Source organism: Melanostigma gelatinosum (assembly GCF_949748355.1).
Source record: "Melanostigma gelatinosum genome assembly, chromosome: 17".
Classification (NCBI taxonomy): domain Eukaryota; kingdom Metazoa; phylum Chordata; class Actinopteri; order Perciformes; family Zoarcidae; genus Melanostigma; species Melanostigma gelatinosum.
In genome coordinates, this window is record NC_136650.1 from 10,260,804 (window position 1) to 10,273,399 (window position 12,596).

A 12,596-nucleotide genomic window follows, 5' to 3' on the forward strand; every position below is an offset into this window, starting at 1 on the left:
GCCCTCGAGCTGCTCAATGTGCGTCTGTGTATGAGGGCTTAGTGTGAACTGGTATGAATGCATGAACCCAACAGAGCGACATGGGAAAGCTTGAGGATCATGTAAATAAATGTGCGAGTGAGTGAGTGACGCAGCATGACTTTGCAATGAAATCCATTAACGTTGGGGAAACAAAACTTTCATAGAAGGCACAGCATTGTGTGTGTGTGTGTGTGTGCGTGTGCGTGTGTGTGTGTGGGACAATGGAGCGACACTACTCACTAGAGCCAGACAGACAGGAAGTGAATTGTGATTGGTGTAAAGGGGGAAAGCAAACAGGAAGCATTTCCCTGTGAACTGCCTGCTCCTGTGTTCCCATGTCAACACACACAAACACAAACACACAAACACACTTTACACACTCTCATACAGGTTACTACAGTTTTCCCATATCACACTGTGTTGTCAACACACATTCGTATATACATTGGAAACATACACTTTCTCTCTTAATCTCTCATCTCCCACATACAGGTTCTGAATATTGAGCACAAGAGTGCTGTTCACCAATTAATCCCTTATAACATATACTCGATTCAAATCACATGTGGTTGACTTCCTTTTGCCTGATTTGATACACACTGTGTGTGTGTGTGTGTGTGTGTGTGTGTGTGTGTGTGTGTGTGTATAGATAGATGGTTCGTGACATTGCACCCAGAACTATAGTGTTGTAGTTGACCCAGAGATCAATACCTGTGAGGCATGATTGACAACTGATCAATTTGATTGATTGGATTGGTTGCATGTGTCCTTAACCATTGGATGACGTAATAAGCTGAGGGTCAAACTGAGGATAACACCAGTATCTGAACAAGGACACGACCTGGAAGCTTTCGGCAAGTGATGCTAAAAGAAGCTGTCCTGTTCTTTCAGTTCCTCTGTGGCACTAATGCATGATGGGTAAAACAGCAGCGTCTCTGGATTGCCCGAGTTTGGGGTTCAATTCCCACTGAGGCCGTGAAAGTCTCAAGTGGTTTAGATAACAGCGTTCAGCAGATGGCACAAAGCAAACCTCTTGCATTTTTGGGCCATGCTTGTGTGATTTATAAATACACTGGCGTATAAAAACAGCTGTTCTTTTTTTGAGGGGTAATAATAACAAAGTAAAAGGCATCAACTAACAAGTACATTATTTTTAAAACATAAACAGTCCATTTACACACCTAACCTGCAATTTCAATATTTGATGATGCCCGTAAACCCTTTAAATTCCACATTAATGATCTTCAACTGTCATTTCAATAAAATGATGGGATAATGTATTTGTTGCTCCCCCGTTTGCTCTGATGTTTGTGAAATAGGGACGCACTTCAAATAGCCTTTCCCTCTGAAAACACGATGGAAACATTAGTTTACTCGACTAACAAGATGCCTGCAGCTGATCAAAGGGCCCAGAGAGCAGAAATAAATGGAGGGCTGATATGCTCTCTCTCAGTTCCCATTCACACACACAATATAAATATCGAAAAATAAACACTCACCGATCAGCGATCCATTCAGAAACAGTGCCACTCCCATCAGTGTCCCTATACAGAGAGCCAGGATGAACGGTCTCCTCCTGCCCCATCGCAGAGTGCAGCGGTCGCTGGCCGAGCCGATCAGAGGAGTGAACATGAGGCCGAGGACCGGACTGAGGAACCACGTCAGACTGTAGTACTGCTCTGGAAGACCTGCACACAGACAGACGGACGGATGTGAGTAATAGACAGTGATGTTGACAGCTAGCGAGAGGTGTGAGCTCTTTGATTATCATCCACATTGAGACAGATGCTCAAAGATGACCAATAAACACATTTGACCATGCAGTTTTTCTGTCATCCACCAGGGGGTGCAAGTAGCATCTTGTAGGAGTGAGAGGCATCGTTTTTTATTTGATTGGTTTGAAGTAAGCCGAATATTTGCATATTACAAAAAACAAGGCTATGCATTTGAGTCATGCGAAACTGAAAACAAGTGATTTCTTCTCATAACTTATTGATTCTCTAATAGGGACAATGCGCAACACATTCACTGCATCAGATAGAGCTGAAGCTAAAATCAGTGGCTGTTGTGATGGTCATTTTTAATTTATTTAGAATGTGATAAAAAAGTATCTACTTATGATAACTGTCGTTGCAGGTGAAGTATACTGCAACATAAATTGACCGTCGTATTGTTGCCTCAGTTACTTCAGTGCAAACTTTGTCAACGCTGGCTGTGAAAACGCTCCAAGAGAGGGAAAAAGGAGAAGCCACGGCAACTGTACGCAACAGGAGGGTCTGTGAGAACATTCGCCCCGGATTATCAAACAAAGGACGACAACGTCCACTCTTGTGTGCTGGTTTAATGCAGAGAAAATGAGCAGCCGTGTGGAGTCTCAGCGATCACGTTTCCTGGGCTTTTGTGACACAAAAGAAACGACACCTGTCCATCCTGTTCATCAGGATTATTGAAACAAATAGTGTATTTGTTTCATGCTTCCTTTGAAAAGTACAAACGTTTTTAAAGTGTTGTTGTCATTCCTGACTACTGGTACTTGAATAGACTTCATTTAAACGTATTAACTTGAAAGCAGGAGGTCATGAAAAGTCACTGAAAGTCCTGCTGGCTCTCAAGCCTTTGTTGAGTGTTTTAAATTTAAAATCCATTTCCTGAGTTAAATTAATTGGACTTGACCTTAACTTAGACCGTTATATCCATGGGCCTTTGCTACTGAGCACATATTTAATTATGTTGTGCCTTAACTTTCCATAGCCGAACACCAGGTGAAACACACACACACACACACACACACACACACACACACACACACACACACACACACACACACACACACACACACACACACACACACACACACACACACACACACACACACACACACACACACACACACACACACACACACACTCTAGAATGGATGAAATAACTTTGTACATTTAGCTGTAAACACACAGGACGGAACAATAACAGAAATAGTGTTCAGTAAACATTTTATAATAGCTTTTAATAATGTCAGACAAGAGCCTGCACACACAAACCTGTCATCAACAAAACCGGTTCTCATACAACCTCACAAAGGTGTCTGTCGGGGCAAGGGACAACCCGTTTAAACACACACACCTGTGAGCTAAATGTGTGTCTAAATATGTTTCATAATCAAAATAAAACTTTTATTTTATCACCTTGGGATATTCACGTACTGTAGAGTTAGAGTTTATGAGGTTTACACAGATTATAGGAAGTATTATAGCATCTTTTTACAGTAAATTCTATAAAACTGATCGGAAAGATGAGAGTTGAAAAGCAAGACTATACAAGTCTAGATTATGAGATCATTCAAAATATGACACATTTCTGACCCCATTTACTTTTAAAGATATTTACTGACAGAACTTTTCAACATAAGCAGGCTTGCCTTGTTTGAATGACAAAGGTAGTGTCCAGTATTCAATAATTCAAGATGGAAAATATTATACATTATATTATATGTTCTTAATGCCTGTCATCAGGTCCGATTCCCTGCGATACCATACAAAAAAGCGGTGGCGCTCACCAATTGTGTCCACAGGGGCGGCCAGGTTCATAGTTCATAACTCACATTTTGCAACTGAACACTCATTGCCCGAGGATATTGATAAACCAAGATATTTGCTTGTCTGTTCTTGTCTATTGAACTCATAATTAAAACATTCCTCACACTGAAAATAATAATGTTGGCATTTCTAGACTTTCTTACCAACCAGAGCCTAACCCATCAGTTTGATTACATCTCAATAAAAAAACAATCATTGCATAATTAAACCAGTTATCCGAGTCATTACACAGTGGTGTTCCATTATCACCACCAAAAAAAACACACAATTGCATCAGACTACGCCCCTTGGACATGTGATTTCACTGCGCTGCTTAGAGGGAGGAGATGAGGAGGAGACAGACGGTCTTTTAGCCGAGTGAAGTCAGCTGAATCGCATATAATTAAATCGGAACTTTATCAAATAAAAACACATGAAATGCCATTTGGCCGCCACACTATCCCTTTCATATGGAGACACGAGAGACAGACTCTGAAAACATCTACTCATGGAGTCCGTCCCACTCTTGATCATATTTCCACCTGCGGTTTGAAGGTACGGCAGCCAAAGGTGGCTCAAATAATGAGTATTAGCTTTGCTTGACGTTTGGGAAATACATCTTTGACTTAAGATGTTGAAGTAGTAAAGGTGTATTTCTCTACGCTCATTTCTAAAAAGGTATTTGTGTGTTTGTTTTACTGTAAAAAGCAAAACAAAGTGAAGGGATTCAGAGTATCCCTTTAAGTGATTTCCTTGTATTTGTTGTTAAATCTACAGTACAGAGTGCTGTAGATCAATATATTGATATTTCATTCCTCAGTGAACAATAGAGATGGAAGAAAGCTGTGCATCGCGAGCGAATTGATAGCAGCTAATGTGATTGAGACGACATGAGGCAACATGAAATACATCTTAAACGCATTTTCATACAACAGACCTCTGTAATGACGGCGCCACCATATCAACAATATAGAGCTTTAGTAAAATGTCCCCACCTCCTCCACAGATCCTTCAACAGACCTTTAAAATCAGTTCCGTTTCTGAACACGGCGTCTGAGGAGTGACTCTGGATAGTTCACCTGCTGACTGAGGCAGTACATCCAGCATAAGAAGCTCATTTGGTTGGTAAATTCAGGGAAATGTTGCATTGGCTCCACACAATGGGTGTCTATGAGCGTGATGATGAAGCTGCTTTCAGCATTTTGACGTTTGGGAAGGAGTTTGTTTGTTTACAAAATGCCGCGGTCATGTGAAAGCCTCCCTGCTGCAATCATGGTCATTTTCATGTTGATAAAACCGGTTTCTCCTCACGTCAACAACGCGATTTCCAACGGAAATATTGCAGCATTACAGCTCTGTAACTGCCAGATATGTCTTGGTATTTTCCCCATCTGTTTAAATGATGTCTGACTTAGAGGGCACTCATGAAAAGACATGTGTCACATATGCAGACTATGTTGCACAATACGGTTTAGTGTGCCTGCACTTCACACCGTCTGCCCAGTATTATAACTTAAATGTTTGTCTACAGGACCACAGGTATATGGAGAGTATTACGAAAGAATGATACATGCCGGGCAATCGTGTTTCTTTATGGAGACTATTTCTTGCCTTTCTTTGGAGAAAGGACAAGAAACGTGCTGAGAGAGCAACAATGTGAACTCGTGGTGTGCATCTACTAGCATTGTGCCACATTGTCGCTTTGCCCTCGCTCCAAACTTCACAGGTCCTGTACAACTGTCGACCTCTGTGTTTCTCATGAGCGGGCCATAAACAAGGCTTGACCCCTGTCTCCGTGGTGACCAAGTCTTCGGACACCCTGTCACCACGGAGACTCCATCACCTTCACTTCCTGGCTCCTAATATGGCCGCGTCATTCACACGGGGCTTCCTGTTGTGCGGTTTGTTCAAACTAAGGAAAACTTTGTTTCCCTCCGTTTATTTTTATTCCCCCTTGCTGGCTGGCTGGCTGGCGCACTCACACACACACACACACACACACACACACACACACACACACACACACGAGATACAAAATAAAGACGTCTCTGTTCCCACACACACACACACACACACACACACCTACCATAATAGCTGAGTTCCCACACACTCGTAGTACTGTAGGTACACACACAAACACACACACACACACACACACACACACACACACACACACACACACACACACAGACACAGCTGAGTTCCCACACACTCGTAGTACTGTAGGTACATACACAAACACACACATTGACAGGGAACAATACTGAGAGAATCAAGACTCAGGAAGTATTTCAGAAAGAGAGAAAAATAAATGAATGCAGTAAAGAGAGAGTGTGAGAAAGGATTGAGATGAAAGAAATGTTTAAAAAAGGGTTAGGATAAGGTGAGACAAGGAGAGAGGAAACAGAGAACAGAGAGGGAGAAAGCCGGAAAGATGGAGAGCCGGACGGAAAAGGTTAATATTCAAGCCGGCAGACGGCGAGGATTGTTGTTGATTGATCGTGGGAAAGAAAAATGCACAATCTGCTCCATCTATCATCAAAGTGCTCATTTTACGATGGACATTTCCTCCGCACACACAAACACACTAAATATGGAGCCCAGTGTGTGACTGTTGAGTACAGGCTGTCCGTTCATACCAACTTCTGCGCAGACTTCGTGCGTTTCTCCACGTCGTGCCTGCACTCAGAAATAATAGAATAAAACTCTGTGGTTCCAATTTGTTTCCAAACAACAATCTAATTTTTTAGATTTCAAAATCGCATTGTGTGAATAAAAGACATTAAAATGTGAAAAACAAAATCACTCAGATAGCAGGGACGGTTATGCTTTTTAGAATCACATGAGCCAGAATTTGAAGTTGAAATCAATTCTGCGATGGCTTTTTTCCTTCAAAACAACATATACTCAAGTTTTTATCTACTGCATTTCATTTTTTTTTTAAATAATGTCAAACAAACGATGCCCAATGTTTCCTTCCTTAAAGGGACGTCTGACATCAGTTGATATTCACAACAGTCCTTTCCTTGTTTTCAGGAAGTCCTGAACAAGAATTAGTGTATTTCTGTTTTTGCACTATGATTTGTTTTGAAATTATTTCCTGAAGCTACATGGATTAGTAGAAAGTTCCCTCTGTACTCTGATGTTCTGGAAATATCTTAGCCCGAAAGAAATATCAAAACACGCTAAAAACTCTCATACACATTGAAGTGCATATCCACTCTGCAGACAAGATACTTATTGCAACTTCAATCTTACAATAAAACGATATGGGGGGCTTATTAGTTGTGTTTTGATGGACGAGAGTCAGGACCAGATGATTCTGAAATTGGACTAATGGATAATCACATTTAACTAACTAGAGACATGATCTAATATTTGTTTGGGACAAAATGGTCAAACAGAGACTATAATTAATGCAACGCACACCAACAAAACGAACAAAAAACACGAATGAATTGATTCTACTGACAAGTCTCTGTATCCGAAGCCTGACATATTTTTTCCTCTGTGCCATAAGGCTCCATTGTTGTCCACAAACTATTAAAAACACATCAGTGAGTCACGTTGTTGCACCGAGTGACAAGTTCACTTATTACCATGAGCATGAGCGCTTTATTTTCAGTCAATCCTGCTGCCGTTATTACTCACATTTCAATGTTAATCCACTGCGCAAAGTAGTTCCGTACAAATGCACTATTTACTCGTGTCAGCTTAACTGTTTTTTTTCCCAATGAAACTTAACATTTTCTTACGTGTTTTTGAAGATTTGTGACTTCAGTAGAAAACAAATGGGCTTGAGAAAGCGTTGAGAGACGGACTAACATATTGTTGGTTATAGTCTCTTCATGGGATTAGTTATCAATCAAGGAAAATATAAAACATTGCTTGAATCCATTTCCTTCTTCATATTCATTGCTTCGTCCAATATGCTGACTCGCAAAAACCTCTCAAACCACTGTCTATTTGAGTAATTTGAATGACACAGTGAGTCCACATTCACCTTCACAAGCTGTAATCATGTGCCATGAGGAATGTATATTTTCTCTAACTCCTCCATTCCTATCTGAGTTTTCTACTTCACCTCCCGTGATGATAACAATATTGTGTTTCTTATCCGGTAAACAAACCCCAGCATCACTCTATCCTCACGTCTACACCTCTCCATCACTCTCTCTCTCTCCAGTCTCCCATCACTCCACCAAACAAAAGTCTTTTCTCCTTCCAGCTCCTATAAACTCAACAATCTTGACTTTTTCCCAAAGAACTGACAAACATCCACTTCATTCACTCCTTCTTTCCCTTCATCTCTCCTCTCCCTCTGTTCCCATCCCTCCCATTCTCCCATAAACACAAAACAATCCCTCCATATCCTGCGCTGGCGTGAGAAAACCCACGAGAAAAATGACAAGCATCCCGAAAAAGAGCCGGAGAAATGGTGTGAAAGTGAGAGTAAGGCAGAGGTCACGACAGGGAGAGAGTGGGCAGGAAGGAAGGAGGGTGAGAGCGAGAGAGTGAGGGTACAGAGAGCACAAGGAAAGGAAAGGAGGAAGCAGGTGTTTTTGACTAAACAAAACATGTGAGCTGAGTCAGGTGTAGCGTTCAGAGAGGAGGAAAGATAGTGAAGGAAGGACTTTGGAAGCAGATTTGAAATATTTACATCAATAATAAAATATTGATGTAAATATTTCAAATCTGCATGGGGTTGTAGGTTTTAAGCCAACATAGCTGCAGGCTGAAGGCCCATTTGTGTCTCTGCAACTAACTAGATCGCTTCTGTATATTCCTCTCGTTAGAAAAGGACAAACTGAGATCTAAAATATATGCAAACATTAAGCTGTCACACCAGCAATACTTTGGTCAGGTGTTTGAGTATTGTTTCATGTTAACGGCTACATCAGCAACATTTGTGATGACGAGTAATGTTTTTTATAAGAAACTTGAAATGCATATGGTCCAAACAATTCCAGATTGGGGTTTTAAGCTAGTTGTTACACAGTGAAGACATTTTTGCTCTAGTTTAAGGTTACAGTGAACCCATTTCCCCTTAACCTTCTGCACCTACTGAACAAAACAGTTTGTCCAAGAGGATTCTGGGAAATTAAGTAAATGGTCAATCATTATCTTAATTTCCCAGAATCCTCTTGGACAAACGGTTTTGTTCAAAAACTTGGCCTTTACAACGAATGTTTATAGGGCCAGTAGCTCAGCAGCCACTTAATCAATAGACACAGAGTTAACATATGTTCATGAGTGAACATCTCTGATAGAGAGAGTGACAGAGGTGCTATTGAATGAAAGGAAATGAAAAACAACAATGTGCCCAAATAACAAAAAAAGAACATGAATGTCGTTGATGGGTCTTAACAGTAACTCTCATTTCACAGCTCAAATGACAAATGCAGACTGGTTCTGTTTTTGTGCCTGACGTAAATCATCTTGAGCATTTATTTCTGATGATGGGTGTAAAAAGCTGCATTAATCCACAGTGATTCAGAGTGGTGAAATAAAAAAAAAGACATTCGTTCGAATTCACGGAGGGTGCAAACATTGTATAGGCACTATAAATGTTGGACTAACCGCTTTCCACCGAACATACTCTGCAGATATTTGTGAAACCTGGTGAACGCTGCTGAGACTAAAGCAAATATAGAAAAAGGTGCCAGACCGTGCTACCTGCTGACCTCAGCCAAAGTGTACACTCTCATGAGAGCAGACGAAGGAAGGGGAGAGATCGAGGCGTTGGGGAAGAAAGGAGTGAGTCACTGTACTCCCCAGAAGTAAGAGATGGCGAGAACACCAATCACATAACAGACAGACACACACACAGACTCAACAAGCCGCACAGCCAAGGGCATCATTAACAAAGTACCTGGCAGAGTGACATACCGAGCGATGTGTGACAACAAACTGACAATCAATGCAGAAAGGAGAATAGTGCTGGTAAGAAAAGAAAGAAGAAGAGATAAGACAATGATACCTTAAATACTGTAGCTTCAAATTGCTTATTTTTACATTCATTTGGAAATTATTGCGCATAAAAAGAACTGAAGCCAGTCATGGCTTTTCCTTATGTGATGGTTGATGGTTTTATATTTTATGTGATTTGTCTAGTCAGCTCATTCTACACAAAACAGGGCGGTTGTAATCCAATAAATGCATGTGTCTGTGTGTGTCTGTGTGTATATGGGGCAAACAAAAAAAACACCAACGTCCTTTCTATGTAAAAGGTGGCATTAAAATTGCATGAAGCAAGCATATATATGCACACACACACACGCAGAGTTATGTAACACCACTGCAGTAAACTGGCTATATCCTACTGAGAGAGACAGACAGAAGGAGAGACTGAAACTGAGTAAGATATTTAAGGTGTCAAATCTGGTGAATGCTGATCCAAATGTATTCATTGAGTTCTATTTTAATGCCTCTACCATTAATAAACAAACCATATGTGACTGACAGCAGGGGGGCGGGCCCTCAGACTGAGACTACCCTATGACACAGGAAGCTCCAAACAGCATCACCGGCTGCCCTTTCACTACCAAAAAAAGCGATCGATGAAGCCGATCAGCCAGCGATCTTATGCAACCACAAATACAGCAGTTCAGCAAAGACTCTCGTTATAGTGGTGCCTTCAGGTGTCAATTCAAAACGACAGAAATCTGAAACTGCGAGATCCAAAAAACACAAACAAAAATGTATATAAAAAGGTTCTTCCTTAATTTGTATTGCGTTTCAGTTCTCACAAGCAAATGGAGATAATAAATTGACCTTTAATACCTTCCTGGGAAAGTATATATATAATATGTATATATATATATTGTAAACATGGAGCACTAGTGAGAGCCCACAAACATCTGACAACAGCCCACGACCTTTCAGTGAGCAAACACATCTGTTGTACTTAAATTACTCCCACGTTCATGATTTTAGCCAGAGACATGACTGTACTGCACGAGATTAGTCTCGTCAGCATCCATCCTTCCTTCCTTTAAGCTAAATATACCTTCAAAGTGCGCAATGGCGGATGTTTTTCTACTCTCTTCTTAAATACACACATAAAATAAGCCTTTACAGCCATTACTACATGTCTCACTGGCTGTTATTAAGGCTGTGTGTGTGTGTGTGTGTGTGTGTGTGTGTGTGTGTGTGTGTGTGTGTGTGTGTGTGTGTGTGTGTGTGTGTGTGTGTGTGTGTGTGTGTGTGTTCGGTTTTATAGATTTTCTCGTCTGGTTGACTGACTGCAGTACTACCAGTCCAACGTGTTATGTACTTTATGAAAAATAAACTCATTTAAAATCGGAAAAAAGCGACATGGACACATAAATGATAAATAAAGAGCGTATATTTCATAGGCAATACAATCAATTTGGACCTCATTTTGTGGCTAATATTACGAATATTGTTGCTCACAATGTCTTTTTGCACAACATTTTAGAGCTATTGTTGTAAACGTTTGGTAATTAGATGATATTAATACAACTGTTTTATCTTGGATGGATATTTCTCAGCAGACCGCCTGAGGATCAGGGTGCCGTTATGATTAATCGTTTCATAACGTGAAAGAGTGCCGCTGTGCGATTCAAAACACTCTGCACTTAAAACACCTTTTTAGAGTTAATGTCTCTTTCCCTTCCCACATAGAGTGTTTCATCTGCCCCTTGATAAATGCTTGCATCTGTTGCTTCCTCCTAGACATGAACCTTTTATTCCATCTTTTCACCTGTCCTCCAGCTACTCTGTCCCATGAAAGACTGGGTCAGATTATGACGATTCGTCACAGTGTGACATCGAGCCAGTCATTTATATAACCCTGCATTACTCCGTCTAATCTGCTAGATTAGACCAGCTAACAGGACAGGATCACTCAGTGGCTTAGCCTACCTGGGATGCTAGCAATGCAAGATCAAACTGATTTGCTGCACAATGAAAAGCATGCTCGGCCTACATGCAACGTGAAAATCTAAATGCTGTAGGATGCTGTATAAATTTACCATGGAGCCAAATTCAATGGAGTCATTGATGTTAGCATTGAAAAAACACTGGATGTGGCAGGTAAAATTGCTAAGATGCGACGGAACAAAATAAACGAATAGCATTTTACAAATGACAAAACCAGATGGCTCTTTTTTGCATTGGACTGAATCTAGCGTTCTGGGCTTCAGGCAGTGACAGCAGAAGGCCACTGGTCCACTGTGCTGCATGCTAACATGCTACCATGAGCTAGTTACCATTTGGTTAACTTCAGGGTTTCCCGCAGTGTTTTATAGCGGGAGGGGGGCCACCCTGCCTGAAATTAAGACCAACTCAGCCAGCGTCACAGCGCACACCTACTTACTAAATTGATCAGACAAGATGCATCAGGATCTGGATGATCATCCAGTCTCGGTAAGCAAATATTACTGTCGCTGGTGTGTCGAACTGTGGCTGGTTCATCCAAGGAAATTGAACAACGTAACGGTGAAGTCACACAACCTGAATTATTAGGAGGACATTTCCAGTTGGATTGTAGTAATCTCCTTTAGTCAGGACAAGAAGGCCTCCAAAGAAGGATAACACTGCTGCAGAGCTGCCAGCCCTGGACTGTTCTGGGTACCACATTGGTGGCACGGGCAGTGCCGCATGCACAGCCAGTACAAAACAAAATGAAGAGATTAAGTTTAAACAAGACTAATTGTGAAAATATGCTCTTTAGGTCACCTTCAACCTGTTTCCAACAGAAAGTCAACTTGTCTCAAGAATTGTTTGAATGACAATCACATATATCAAAATATAAGATACATTGCTGCACTATAATCAAGAACACTTAAATCTAACAAACACGTTCATTTGTGTCAAAGACAAGTTGAAATTGTCTCATCACGCAAGCAAGTTTTATAAAAATGTTAGCGAGCGATAGTAACACACATTAAAGCTCGGGTTGGTAATGTTCTTCACAAACATCTTTTGTTACATTTGTTGAAATGATCTTTACATCACTGACAGCAATGATTGAACGGT

At 40.9% G+C, this 12,596-nt stretch overlaps 1 protein-coding gene across 1 annotated transcript in view; it reads right to left on the reverse strand.

The window, feature by feature from the left end:
* slc45a4a (solute carrier family 45 member 4a) overlaps positions 1–12,596 on the reverse strand; it is a 37,108-nt gene that overhangs the window by 6,025 nt on the left and 18,487 nt on the right. The window contains exon 4 of the mRNA XM_079287987.1: positions 1,521–1,709. Within this exon, the coding sequence (XP_079144113.1) occupies positions 1,521–1,709 (189 nt within the window). The remainder of the gene's footprint in view (positions 1–1,520; positions 1,710–12,596) is intronic.